This window comes from Camponotus vicinus, unplaced genomic scaffold (genome assembly GCF_025532165.1).
Source record: "Camponotus vicinus isolate PSW18456_S1 unplaced genomic scaffold, iyCamVici1.0 SCAF_14, whole genome shotgun sequence".
NCBI classification, from domain to species: Eukaryota; Metazoa; Arthropoda; class Insecta; order Hymenoptera; family Formicidae; genus Camponotus; species Camponotus vicinus.
The window spans coordinates 793250-807709 of NW_028141950.1; the positions used below are offsets into that span (position 1 = coordinate 793250).

General features: G+C 27.7%; 3 protein-coding genes across 5 annotated transcripts; 1 reads left to right on the forward strand and 2 right to left on the reverse strand.

The window, feature by feature from the left end:
- The first annotated feature begins 150 nt into the window (after positions 1 to 150).
- On the forward strand, positions 151 to 4110 carry LOC145965419 (peptidyl-alpha-hydroxyglycine alpha-amidating lyase 2-like). Of its 2 annotated transcripts, none has more exons than XM_083088953.1 (8): positions 151 to 303; positions 865 to 1046; positions 1555 to 1712; positions 2020 to 2218; positions 2473 to 2665; positions 3003 to 3191; positions 3498 to 3610; positions 3755 to 4110. In XM_083088953.1, the coding sequence occupies exons 2-8, from the start codon at positions 876 to 878 to the stop codon at positions 3860 to 3862; spliced, it is 1131 nt and encodes a 376-aa protein (XP_082945079.1). In that variant the 5' UTR covers positions 151 to 303; positions 865 to 875; the 3' UTR covers positions 3863 to 4110. The 2 variants fall into 2 exon arrangements, with proteins under 2 accessions (XP_082945079.1, XP_082945080.1); XM_083088954.1 differs by having other exon boundaries at positions 163 to 303; positions 781 to 1046.
- A 1216-nt stretch (positions 4111 to 5326) lies between these two features.
- Positions 5327 to 6688, reverse strand: LOC145965609 (mevalonate kinase-like). Its single transcript, XM_083089274.1, has 3 exons — positions 6077 to 6688; positions 5773 to 6030; positions 5327 to 5603 (listed from the first exon to the last, which is right to left on the reverse strand). Exons 1-3 carry the CDS (start codon positions 6686 to 6688, stop codon positions 5418 to 5420), a joined length of 1056 nt encoding a protein of 351 aa, XP_082945400.1. The 3' UTR covers positions 5327 to 5417.
- A 2504-nt stretch (positions 6689 to 9192) lies between these two features.
- Positions 9193 to 10671, reverse strand: LOC145965530 (uncharacterized). Of its 2 annotated transcripts, none has more exons than XM_083089176.1 (2): positions 9762 to 10671; positions 9193 to 9605 (listed from the first exon to the last, which is right to left on the reverse strand). In XM_083089176.1, the coding sequence occupies exons 1-2, from the start codon at positions 10665 to 10667 to the stop codon at positions 9348 to 9350; spliced, it is 1164 nt and encodes a 387-aa protein (XP_082945302.1). In that variant the 5' UTR covers positions 10668 to 10671; the 3' UTR covers positions 9193 to 9347. The 2 variants fall into 2 exon arrangements, with proteins under 2 accessions (XP_082945302.1, XP_082945303.1); XM_083089177.1 differs by having other exon boundaries at positions 9387 to 9496.
- Positions 10672 to 14460: the final 3789 nt, after the last annotated feature.

Consider the following 14460-nt stretch of genomic DNA (forward strand, 5'->3'; position numbering starts at 1 on the left):
GTCTGTATTAAAATATTGCCATATATATATTACCATATTTATATATTGCCATATATATTAATCAAGAGTTATTGATTACTCTGCGAACAGAGAAAAACTCTGACGTCAATGGTTTCCAGGATACGTTATCTAGTGTTCCTTTCCACTTCCCCGGGGACAGTGACCAGGACACCTGCGCGTAACTATCGATTGGCGCCCACCTGTCTGATTGTACCGGCAAGTCCTTTTTCAAATCCTGGAGTAGATACAGTCTGTTTCGAACGATATTAAACGTAACGATTGTGTTTCGTCAGTTACTGGCTGGTATGTAAAATCTTTCTCTTCTGTTTTATCTTTCTTTTCTGTCTTATCAATGAAATTAAAACTATGTTCGTGCTCAAATCATATTATCGGAAGAAAATACGATTATTAAAGCGTTACTATTCACTGGGAAGTGCGTCACGTTATCCCGTTTATCCAGAAATCCAAGAATCTTAATTATTTTCCCTCTTTAATATGTCCTTGTACATCTTCAGATAAAATCCCATCATGTTACGCGTTATGTTATCAGTTTTTAATATTTTTTAATAATTGCTTTTATCTTAACAATTTTATATTGATTGTGAGTTGCATAGTAAAATAGCTATTCTGAGATTCAACATCATTGATATAATCATCATTGAATTCTCCGACATTCTTGTGTAGTTTAAACGTAAGGAATTTAAGGAATTTCTTGTCGTTTATTCATATTATATCGAGCGATTAATCGATTTTCTCTGATTGTACTTGTTGCTTTCAAAGCTATATTTTAAAATCACGATAATGTAAACTCGACGAGCGCCTGCGCGTATTATCGATTTAACTTCCCGGCCTGGACCTCATCAGGTGCGAAGCTTATGAGAGAGAAAAATAACAAGATGGCGAGTGAACACAATCAGTTGCCCCGATTTCTCTTGGTGCTTGCGATAGTATTATTTAGATACGTTACATCCGATATCAACGATGGGAATTTCGCGGGAAATAATTTCAACAGACTCGACACCGAAGCTCTTTATCATCTTTCTCAGGTATGCATACATAGATAATATAAATTAATAAATAAATAAATAAATATATATATATATATATATATATATATATAATTAAAATATTATCTCAGTAAATTTTTATATTATATTTTAAATAATGTTCACGTGGATAAATAAACTTGTAAGATTAATATAAACGACGTATGTTCCATCTTTATTTTATAATTTAAATCAAACGAAAATATTTAAATAAATATATTTTTTTTAAATATTACGTTCTTTTTAAATTGCAATTATTTTTATAAAAATAATTATACATGAATTATTAAATTTACGTATTATTTAATTTAATTACGCGCATTTAATTTATCTTATTTAAAAGATTTATTGATTGTAAATGTTTTTTTGTTATGATATATATTATATCTCTAAATTAGTCTCTTTTATAAAAAACCTGAAGTATAATGTTTGAATTATGGTTGTGTGTGTGATTTGTAATGACATAATAATTCCATCATATCAGGATCATAATTATTTTCACTATCAGGATCAATTTCCGGAAACTTACAATTATGCACCACTACATCCCGTTGAAAATCATTTGTGGCAAAGTCCCGAAAATCTTGGCGAGATTTCTGGAGTCGCGGTGGATCCATCGGGTAATCCTGTGATTTTTCATCGCGGAGATCGAACTTGGAATTATGAGTAAGAATCATAGACTAAATTAACAAGTGATAATCAAAAGCGTAACAATAAAAATAGCAGAAAACAATTATGCTTTAAACTTTAAAACATTAAGAAATAAAACAATGATTATTAGTTTTTAAAACACTCATGTCGTGTAATATTTTTTTATATAACAAGAAGCAATTCTTTTTATAGAAAGAATTATCTACTCTTTTTAATTTTTAATATGTGATACAAAATAATTATTTATAGTTTCTTTATAGTTTTGAAAAGTATATAAAATATTCTGGTGTTCTTATTATAGTGTATTGATGTGAATTTTCAGAACATTTAACGATAATGCAGAATATCAAGAAAAGTACAAAGGTCCCATTCGTAATGATACAGTGTTAACATTGGACCCTAAAACTGGCGATATTATTCGCGGTTGGGGAAATCATACATTTTATTTACCGCATGGGATTCACATAGATAATCTTGGAAACATATGGCTGACTGATATTGCCCTCCATCAGGTTTTCAAGGTATATAGAGAAATTTATAGCAGAGCCCATTTTAAGATACAGTATTAATAATTGTTATAATAACAAATAAAAATGTAATATAAATCACAAATAAAATAATGCATTATAATTATAAGGTGGAAAGTAAGGAAAAAAATGTTTTAATTAAATATGTTATAAATATAATTATGCATAAGTTATATTATAATCGGTCTTTTTGTTAATTGTTGTTATAAAAAATATTGTTGACTGATTATATTCGTCATAAATTATAGTATTCGGCTTCCGGAATTCCTCGACTGATCCTCGGTCAACGATTCGAGCCTGGAAACGATATGGAACATTTCTGCCAGCCAACATCGGTCGCAGTTTTACCGAATGGCGAGATTGTTGTCGCTGATGGATATTGCAATAATAGGATAATGTTGTTTGACAAAAGAGGCAATCCCAAATACAGTATTGGCGAACGTACGTTTAATATTATTAATGTTAAAATTAATATTAGAACCTATCTTAAATTTTTATTTATACTGATTTTTAAAAGTAGAATTTCACGATCACAATTGATGATAATTGCAAGTAACATTAATACTACAGATAAATATATAACTGTAGTAAAGCGCGCAAGTGTTCACGAGTAGAAATCAGTGTTCTTTGATTTTAGTTTTTTATAAATTTAATATCTTTTTTATAAATATTATAGCTTTTAATAATATAATTAGAATAAATAATAATTTTTTTTATCTTTTGCTTGTAAAAATATATATATCTATTTTATTAATAAATTTTACATACGCTTTTATAGATTGGATTTCTTTAAGGATTCCTCATGCTTTGACGATCTTGCCAAACAGACAAGTATGTATCGCTGATCGTGAGAATTTAAGGATTGTGTGCTTGGATGTCATATCTTCCGGTTTGAATCGAAATCCCGAATCTCCGTATTCCATTCGTCATCGACAATTTGGTCGCATATTCGGTATCGCGTCTTATCGTAAGTAACTCATAAAAAGTGTAATTTATTGTACGATTATTATTGTAAATTAGAGCATTTAATCCTATCTTGAAATTATATGTCATGCATTTCAAATCTAATATATTATTTAATATAAATTTAATATATTAAATCTAATATATTATCAATTCAAATCTGTTAGAAATATTATAATATGTTATATTCTGCGTCAACATATATTTTGACATTCTTTCCAGCCCATTATTATTTACTAATAATATTTAAAAAATTTTTAACAGAGAAAGGCAAAAATAATAAATATAATTTTATCATCAATAATTTCAGGTGGTTTTATTTATGCTGTCAATGGTATGACGTCTAAAAACATACAAATTAAAGGCTTCACTATTGATCCAATAAATCGAAATGTAACACAAATTTGGGGCCCAGAATCTTCAGTAAGTTGTTACATTTTATATTCGAGATCCAATGTAATAAAAAAATTTTTAAATATTCATTTCATTATAAATATCCTGATGGATTTCAAAATAGATTACTCTTTTTAAAAGAAACATATATGTTAATAAGCATATTTGTTTCAGTCTTTCACGATGCCTCATGCTATTGCCGCATGCCCGTATGGCACAGCACTTTACGTATCAGAGATTGGGCCCAATAAAATATGGAAATTCGATTTATTACAAACTTAATGTAAAAATTAAACGAATATTACAAAATATAGCGTCAAAATCTGTCATCTGTAATGTTATATATTATTATCTGGAGTAAAACAAAAATTAAATTCGCAAAAGCAGCGAAATTTAATTCATTTTTGCTCACACACACCCGCACCCACACTCACACACATTATTTTCTTATACATAATACAAGCAGATGTTATAAATATATATTATGTTAATATAATTTTTTCAATAAAGGAATTCCTTTTTGACTCAAATACAGATTTCTCTTCCATAAGGTTTTTAATTATGATTATTATAATTAAGAATTCCTATTATACTAAAAAAAACAATTGTCACTATCTTATTTGCATTAATACAATTTATATGATATTTACATGTTTTGCTTATGCACATATTTGGTACGTGTAACATAAGTAATACTTGCATAAGTAATACTTTCACGCGGCAAATGTAAAATAAATATGCCGATGATGATATAATTGAAATATATAATACAACAATATTCATATCTCAGGCATTATTTAATGCAATTCTATCATATAATTTTGACATTTTGAAAATAAATTGCGCTATCATCATTATTTTATAGATTGCGTAAAATTTCATTTTACTAAATAAGGTACGTATCACCATCATTGGTTCATAAATCATAATTTTGAACAAGATAATCTCTTTTTATTATCTTTTCTTACAAAGAGAAAATTTCGGTTTATAAAATTAAAGCTAAAGTAACAAAAATAAAACAATTTTTTTTCTTTCTATCTCTGCGCATCATATAAGTCTATAATAATAATGTAAGATATTTTTTATATCATCATATATTATTAGCATAAACAGATATTTCGTATTGCCACCTTTCTATTCAATATAGTACATATATTTATTATAGTCATATTAAATTATGACATTATAAGTGAGAAAGCATAAAAACTTTTTTCTTACAAAATACATAAAAATAAATTTTTCATATGCCATTTGATAGTACGAATTAACAAAATATACAACCAAATTCTCTTTTTTGTTACACTGAATTAGTAAATGCATATATATATATATATATATATATATATATATATATATATATATATATACATATAACTTACTTGTATTCTTACATTTTCAAAAGAAGATGAATGATTAAAATATATAGCTATTTATTAATCCATAAAATAAAGAAAGAGATTTTGGTTTATCTTATTGTTATGTCACTTGACAATATAAATGTCTCTTAATTAATCTGTGCATTGAATTTGAATAAAGTTGCATCCAAAAACTTAATCATTTTTTGACATATATCGCAATAATAAAAATACAATCATAGTGACTATGTAATACTATAATAATAATAACTTGTGTGTTCTCTTATAATAGTATACTACTGTATATCTACACTTATACTATTATATAACAAGCTGTAATAATTTTACTACGCTTCACATTTAGAGCGTGCACTATTTGTTATTACTGGTTTATTTATATAATTGATTATTTTAATATAAATCATCAATTCTCACTCCACTACAATTCATGCTAGTCTTTGTGACAGCAAAACCCACGAGCATTAGATGTGCCTCATGATATTCTCTTCTGCTACATCTGGCGATAATAAGATATACACATACTTTCCACCAAAACTTGTAAGTTTTCCCGCAAAACCATATTCTCTCGCAATTGCGCAAATAATATCAATATTTGGATACGACAATCTCAAGTCATGAAAAATTTTTTGACTTAGTGAAATAAAGACCTGCAAAGCATTAAAAAATCTAAATTAAGAAATGACACAATTACCGACGAATAATAATAAAAGATAATAATAAAATAATAATAAAAGATTTGAGATTGTTGTAATAGCATAGCTATTCAAAATACGTAACAAAGCAATGTCAAAAATAGAAAAAAAAAGAAAAACTTACTTTCAATGTTTTGTACGTATTTTGTAAATGATTTCCTTGAAGAAAATTAAGTGCACTAAGCTCTTTACAAGCCTGCTTTGATATATAGTCGATAACGTTCAAAAGAATATTCAAATACACAGGATAGAAAGATTTTAGATCCGCCATTCTCTTCATTGGTTTGAGTTTATTTTGGCGAATTCTTGAGTCGATCAGCAGAATCTCCATTCTCGGTGCGATTATATTAGAAGTCTTATTATAGCCTGTCCGAATGTCGTATCGGAATTTTATTATACGAGCACACATCGTTGTCAATATTGGCTACATAATTTTCTATAACTTCCTCGCACTCCGAAACATATCCCGAGATATCTTCCAAATCTCCATCATAAAATGCGTCGGTACCTTTCTGCAGACGTGCCCGGTATAAAAAGCTCGCTGCGAGACATACCGCGAATGATGTTGAACTACCCAGACCAGCGCGCATAGGTAATTGCGAAGTCAAGCATACGTGGAAAGATTTTATATCTAATCTCTCGGCACAAACAATAAGAATAAACAAGTAAAAAAATGTGTGTAAGCTAAATCTTTGCTCGTATGTGCTCCACATACCGTTTAATGTGATAAAATATTGCACGTATCTATGTAACAAGATATTTTCCTTCAAGAAACGATTAGCGTCATCAATATTATTAAAAAAAAAGTTTAGGACTTGTTCTAGAGATAAATTCAACCATAAATCGATATCAGGGAGATCTATCTTAATGATATATCTTCTATTATCAGTTATTTCGCAAAATTTGAGCGTGGTTCGAAGATCTATACTGGTCGCTACAACATGTTTACCATACATTGCCAAAGGTTCTCCGTATAAGATGATTCTGCCTGGTGCAGAAACATTGAATTTAATCTTTTTCAATTTTGTATCGTCGTCCATTTTTTCTTACGAATAAAAATCTCTACTGTCTAAAAAGATCAATAAATATTAAATAATAAGTCGTAAGAAATAAATCTGAGTACTACAGTTCTTTTATAGAGATTTATCAAAATTAAATAATATTTATGTAACATGAAAAAAGTCACCGAGACCGTAGAACATAGATATTTCACGCTCTTTCTACGTTAATATAAATTAGAAATGCGTCGGCTATGTGTGACAAAAATGATTTCTTCAATATTGAATTTTTATTCCGTACACAAAAGATACACTTACAATTTAATCAGATTTTCGTTCTTTATTGTTGTTTACCATTGTGTTATTAACAGAAATTATAAATTGCTTCTATTTTTAATGCTTCACTTACAAAATAAGTCTGTATAATACGTTATAATTTAAATATTAAAATTTTATCATTTTTTATGAGCGACGAAAAAAGAATTATGAAAATTATTCGAGAACATTCGTTTCCGCACAAAATACTGTTTATATATTACAAGCATTATATAATATATAATATTATATATTATAATAATATATTATAATAATGTTATTGTATGTTAAAATAATATTATATATTATAGATTATAAATTATGATAATATTAATATTATATATTATAAAAATCATTTTTAAGATATGTTACATGCAATATGACAAATAAATTATCATTATTTATTTGTATTAATTGTATGTGATATTTATATATTGACGCTTTACAGTAAATGTACAAACGCGTGTATATATATATACAATATATTTCCGATGAATATATTTTATGTAGCAGATACAAAAAACAATAAAAAACGAAAAAGAAATTTGATATAGATCAATTATTAATTAATACCTGAAATAAAAACGCAATACTCGCATATCGACTTATATTATTTAATATAATTCGATCAAAATAAAATTACGATGCAAGAGGTAAGCAAAATTTTCCTTGTTATTTTATGGATAAAGCTTAATTCGGTTAGTAATAATAAGAGTACAATATTACTAATTCCGACTGGAAAGTGAATTTCGGAGTAAAATAGCGATACTTGTTCTCTAATAACTTTTTCCACGAATAGATGAAATTTCAACTCATAAAGCTTTTTTTTTTTTTTTTGCGAGAGAGGAGGAAAATGCTTTTACGCACACCGGGAATCCCGTAGTCCCCGGTAGTGTTGGACTCGGCCTATTTAGCGGCCACTACCAACTAAAAACCTCCCCTTTTGGCACCTACCGGTAGCGACTAGACTCCCGAGCGGTACCCGCTCGCGCATTACCCGCTCGGGAGTCCTAACTTATACAGCTAAAGATAAAATGAAAACATAAAATGAATATTTCTTTCTCTTTTGTCATTTCCGCGGATTGCACAAATATCAATAGTGAATTAAAAAGATAATAATATTTCCACTGGCCTCATTATCAAATATTAATGCAGAAAAATATTTCATTGTCATTTTTCCATTCAATTAACGCGATAACTCATATATTTGTTCAATAAACACGCGCTTTATTATATTTCTGTTAAGATTCCTGCTTCTTTCTCGCAATGATAAATAAAAAATGATAAAAATATTATTAATATTAAAAATATGATTAAGCTAGGCAGCATGAATATTTATTATCTCTTATATATTATCTCTTATGTAATAACATGAAATAATATATATATATATATATATATATATATATATATATATATATATATTTATTTATTTATTTAAATTAATAATAATAAAAGTAATTAATATTTATTTAAATAAATATATTAAAGCAATATATTTATAAATAAATTGAAATAAATTCGTTTTTTCGAACGTCATTACTCATTACTGTCCGATCATATGGATTGGAAAAATATATTGAAGAATTTCTTTTTTACCTTGCACAAATAAATGTATAATAACGAAATTGTAATGACATAAGAAAAAAACCAACTTATTTTCGATAAACAAATTTTGCAATAAATATATCGCCCAAAGTGACATCGCTTATAATTTTATGAAATTGAATACGATATTACATCGAAAGAACAGAAATTTTAACACAGAATACATTATATAAAACTGAATATCGTGTGTTCATTTTTTCTTACTTATAATGCCGTAATTCAAATTGATAATTATTTTATTTCTCATATTTATATATGTACCTATATATATATATATATATATATATGTATATATATATATATATATAGCAATACTTGTTATTAGATATCTATATTTTTCGGATGTAATATTTTATGCAAATATTACGTCCGAAGAAGATATACTTTGACTCAAATTATTTTATAATTGAAATAAAATAGTACTCGTACAATGAATTACAGCATTTAATAGAATACGATTATGTAATTTTGATGCAGACGATAAGCAGAGCTGCCCTTATTATTTTTAGATTGCATTGCGTAAAGCTTAATTCGATTAATAATAAGTAACATGCAGCATCTCGATTAAATATCGAGAGTAAAAATCCAGAAAAGGATAATGATGCTTTGTCTATTAATTTTTTTACATGCATATATACATATATATAAAATTTGAGGCTATAAAATTCCTCCAGTCTATAAAATAAAAAAATGAACACTTTTCTCTTTTACTATCTAACAAACTTTACAAACTTTAAATAAAAGAATATTAATTTTAATATTAATTTTGATATTAATATTAATTTTCAATTTTAACTCCTTTACATGCTATGGTGGTTACGATAACCGGGAAACCTTGTGCCTCCATGCGTGCGGGAATGTTACTAATTATTTGTTCCTCAGTATCCCGTCGTATCAAAAAATATACAAACATTTTTGTACCGACTCCTGTAAATTTTCCATAATCACAACCATACGCAAGTTCGGAAATATAATTCAATATACGATTAGACAGATTTAACCTAGACAGCGCACGTTGATTCAATCTAACGTTTTTCTATAAAGATTTGAAAAATATAAATTAAAAAACAATACTGCATTTGATAATTGCATCGGATAATTATATATTTGCATTGCAAATCTTTTAGACGATATTACACAAAATCATTATATAATGAAGTATATTGCTTGTAAAGAAGTGAAAAAGATATACCTGTATTAAATTGAAGTATCGAAATTCCGTGTCGAACATATTCATTATCCGGCTTAAAGCGTATTCTTCTAAACATGCTGAAACATTTTGTGATAATTGATCTATTAAATTTAAATTGCCGTCGATAAACTCCGGATTCATATGTTTCAATCGTGCCAAATGCTCTATCGTTCTGTTCTTATCCGGGCGACACATTGAATCAATTAATAAAATTTTCGAGTCTGTCATTCTTACATCGTATATATTGTTTTCTGGTTGAAATAATTGATATCGTCTGGCTATATGACCGGTACAACATACATAAGTGTCCATTAAACACATGGAGCTGTGTACTGCTTTTCTGCAAAACATAGCAGATGCCGCAATCTGTCCCAATTCATTTTCATTAAATTCATTATGGTCACCTCTCTGTCGACGCGACCAATGTAGAAAGCATGCCGCGAGACATACCGCGAACGATGTCGAGCTGCCAAGATTAGCGTGCAGCGGTATCTCCGTCGTCACGTGTACGCGAAAAGATCTTATATCGAGTTGCTCTTGATGACCGATATAGAAAAGTAAAAAGAAAAACATTTGTAAACTTATTCTTTGCTCGTGCGTACTCCACATTCCGTTTGATGTAATGAAATATTGTACGTATTTGAATAAACGCTCTCTGTTTAGTCCGATGATGTTATGCGCAGAGAGGAAATTCTCCACTTGTTCTATTGATAAATTTAATAATAATCCCACATCGGGAAACTCTAATTTGCAAATTCTTCTTATCATTAAATTATTCGCAATTTCTTCCAATTTAAGCGTTGTACGTTGATTTAACGTGGTTGTCACCACGTTTTTCCCATATATCTCCGCGTAATCTCCGCTTAGGATAATTATCCCCGGTGCGGAAATCTTAAATTCAATCATCCTTATGAATAAGATTATCACTCTGCAACACAAATGCGTATCTCACTGCATTTAAAATAATATTTCATATTGCAATTTTACAATATGCACGAGTTTTACATATATACATATAAATATGTTTAAGTACATGCATGTAATATTTTATACAAAAAAAATAAAAAATATGTATACATACTTGTCTATTGAATTACATCAATTTCATTTTGATTGCGAGAAACATACACGACAAACATATACAACTATACACTGTCTTAATAAATTCAAACGAGAATCGATATATTCCGCGAGCAACGGAGAGCGAAAAAAGGCGCGTCGGAGACTTTTCGCCAAAAGACGCGGCGCTCCTCGATCGCGTCAATTTATACTCAAGCCCTTCTCGAAAGATCCCGATTTTTCTTGAACTCGACGGTTACCGAGACAACGTTTAAATTGAACGATCTAACGTGTTATTTGTTGTTATTAGATCTTTCGAGAAGGGCGAGCGCTGTATTTGGATTTTCGCTGACAAAGCGATATCCCGCTACCGGGGGGCGCCGAATAAACGGTCGGGCCCGCGACTCTCTTTTTAATCGAGTACAATTACTCGAGTCTTAATTTTTGTTCTAAATGCTCGACGAGTTTCCAACACAATTCATTTTATAATTTTAACGCAAAAACTTAACAGTGCTATTTTTATTATTTTATATGGATCACGTTGCATTAAATTAAATTTAATTAAATAAAAGATGTAACATTAACTTCAAGTCTCAAGTCTCAAGAGATTATTCGAAATGGTTTTTTTTTTTTTTTATTAACCCTTCTTATGAAATTTTACTCTATAAAACTCAAAATTTAAACAAGAATGTGCAACAGTCCTTTTCTTTCGAGCTATTCCTATGTATCGCGCAAAAATCCAAAATAAATTTACTAAATTAAAAGTAGAATACATATTTATCACATCATTAGCGCGAAAAAGTATTTCATTGTTATTTTACCATTCAATACAAGGCGATAAATCATTATTATATGTATTTATTTGACGATTATGCTTTTTGTATTTTTTTCACGATCATGCTTTTTACTTTCCCGTCAAAAATTCTTGTTTCTTCATTGCTGTTATATTGAATGATGACATAAACGACAAGACATAATGATTTCTTTCTTACAAGACATATATGGAAATAAATTAGGTTTTTCTTGTGTTTTCAACGTATTTGACTTTAGTGTAAATATGTAAATAGCAAAAGATCCTTTTTTTCGTTATTTTTCTTTGTTATTTTTCTTTGCTAGTAAATGCATATATAACTCATCTATATGTGTACAGTTTCATAAATAAACTATGTATCAATTGATCAAGCCATACAACTATTATAATTAACCTATGAATCGAAAAAAAATCCTAGGTATATTTTTATTAGTTGCGGCTTAATGCAAGGCAAATGTCGCTTGATGAATTTATACCTTCAAAATGTATATAAAGTAAATTCTATTTTACAATAACAATATTATATAACAATATTATATAACAATAACCTATCACATCTAACTTCGTAATTCATAACGTAATTTGTAATTCAAATATGATCTCTACTAAAAAAATCAGAAATCTTAAAAGTGATAAATATGTTTATCATACCAATGCCAAAGGGTCTCCGTATAAGATGACTCTGCCTGGTGCAGAAACTTGGAATCCTTTTCAATTTTTTAACGTCGTCCATTATTTCTTACGAATAAAAATCTCTACTCTCCAAAAAGATCAATAAGTATTAAATAATAAGTCGTAAGAAATAAATCTGAGTACTACAGTTCTTTTATAGAGATTTATCAAAATTAAATAATATTTATGTAACATGAAAAAAGTCACAGAGACCGTAGAACATAGATATTTCACGCTCTTTCTACGTTAATATAAATTAGAAATGCGTCGGCTATGTGTGACAAAAATGATTTCTTCAATATTGAATTTTTATTCCGTACACAAAAGATACACTTACAATTTAATCAGATTTTCGTTCTTTATTGTTGTTTACCATTGTGTTATTAACAGAAATTATAAATTGCTTCTATTTTTAATGCTTCACTTACAAAATAAGTCTGTATAATAAGTTATAATTTTAAATATTAAAATTTTATCATTTTTTATGAGCGACGAAAAAAGAATTATGAAAATTATTCGAGAACATTCGTTTCCGCACAAAATACTGTTTATATATTACAAGCATTATATAATATATAATATTATATATTATAATAATATATTATAATAATGTTATTGTATGTTAAAATAATATTATATATTATAGATTATAAATTATGATAATATTAATATTATATATTATAAAAATCATTTTTAAGATATGTTACATGCAATATGACAAATAAATTATCATTATTTATTTGTATTAATTGTATGTGATAGTTATATATTGACGCTTTACAGTAAATGTACAAACGCGTGTATATATATATATACAATATATTTCCGATGAATATATTTTATGTAGCAGATACAAAAAACAATAAAAAACGAAAAAGAAATTTGATATAGATCAATTATTAATTAATACCTGAAATAAAAACGCAATACTCGCATATCGACTTATATTATTTAATATAATTCGATCAAAATAAAATTACGATGCAAGAGGTAAGCAAAATTTTCCTTGTTATTTTATGGATAAAGCTTAATTCGGTTAGTAATAATAAGAGTACAATATTACTAATTCCGACTGGAAAGTGAATTTCGGAGTAAAATAGCGATACTTGTTCTCTAATAACTTTTTCCACGAATAGATGAAATTTCAATTCATAAAGCTTTTTTTTTTTTTTTTGCGAGAGAGGAGGAAAATGCTTTTACGCACACCGGGAATCCCGTAGTCCCCGGTAGTGTTGGACTCGGCCTATTTAGCGGCCACTACCAACTAAAAACCTCCCCTTTTGGCACCTACCGGTAGCGACTAGACTCCCGAGCGGTACCCGCTCGCGCATTACCCGCTCGGGAGTCCTAACTTATACAGCTAAAGATAAAATGAAAACATAAAATGAATATTTCTTTCTCTTTTGTCATTTCCGCGGATTGCACAAATATCAATAGTGAATTAAAAAGATAATAATATTTCCACTGGCCTCATTATCAAATATTAATGCAGAAAAATATTTCATTGTCATTTTTCCATTCAATTAACGCGATAACTCATATATTTGTTCAATAAACACGCGCTTTATTATATTTCTGTTAAGATTCCTGCTTCTTTCTCGCAATGATAAATAAAAAATGATAAAAATATTATTAATATTAAAAATATGATTAAGCTAGGCAGCATGAATATTTATTATCTCTTATATATTATCTCTTATGTAATAACATGAAATAATATATATATATATATATATATATATATATATATATTTATTTATTTATTTATTTAAATTAATAATAATAAAAGTAATTAATATTTATTTAAATAAATATATTAAAGCAATATATTTATAAATAAATTGAAATAAATTCGTTTTTTCGAACGTCATTACTCATTACTGTCCGATCATATGGATTGGAAAAATATATTGAAGAATTTCTTTTTTACCTTGCACAAATAAATGTATAATAACGAAATTGTAATGACATAAGAAAAAAACCAACTTATTTTCGATAAACAAATTTTGCAATAAATATATCGCCCAAAGTGACATCGCTTATAATTTTATGAAATTGAATACGATATTACATCGAAAGAACAGAAATTTTAACACAGAATACATTATATAAAACTGAATATCGTGTGTTCATTTTTTCTTACTTATAATGCCGTAA

Coding starts and splice junctions, on each gene's coding strand:
- LOC145965419 (XM_083088953.1), top strand. CDS start 876: ATGAGAGAGAAAAATAACAAGATGGCGAGTGAACACAATCAGTTGCCC. Junction 1,047..1,554: donor CTCTTTATCATCTTTCTCAG/GTATGCATACAT, acceptor TTTCACTATCAG/GATCAATTTCCGGAAACTTA. Junction 2,666..3,002: donor CAAATACAGTATTGGCGAAC/GTACGTTTAATA, acceptor ACGCTTTTATAG/ATTGGATTTCTTTAAGGATT.
- LOC145965609 (XM_083089274.1), bottom strand. CDS start 6,688: ATGGACGACGATACAAAATTGAAAAAGATTAAATTCAATGTTTCTGCA. Junction 6,031..6,076: donor AGGAAGTTATAGAAAATTAT/GTAGCCAATATT, acceptor ATAAAATTCCGA/TACGACATTCGGACAGGCTA. Junction 5,604..5,772: donor ATACGTACAAAACATTGAAA/GTAAGTTTTTCT, acceptor AATGCTTTGCAG/GTCTTTATTTCACTAAGTCA.
- LOC145965530 (XM_083089176.1), bottom strand. CDS start 10,667: ATGATTGAATTTAAGATTTCCGCACCGGGGATAATTATCCTAAGCGGA. Junction 9,606..9,761: donor GATACTTCAATTTAATACAG/GTATATCTTTTT, acceptor AAATCTTTATAG/AAAAACGTTAGATTGAATCA.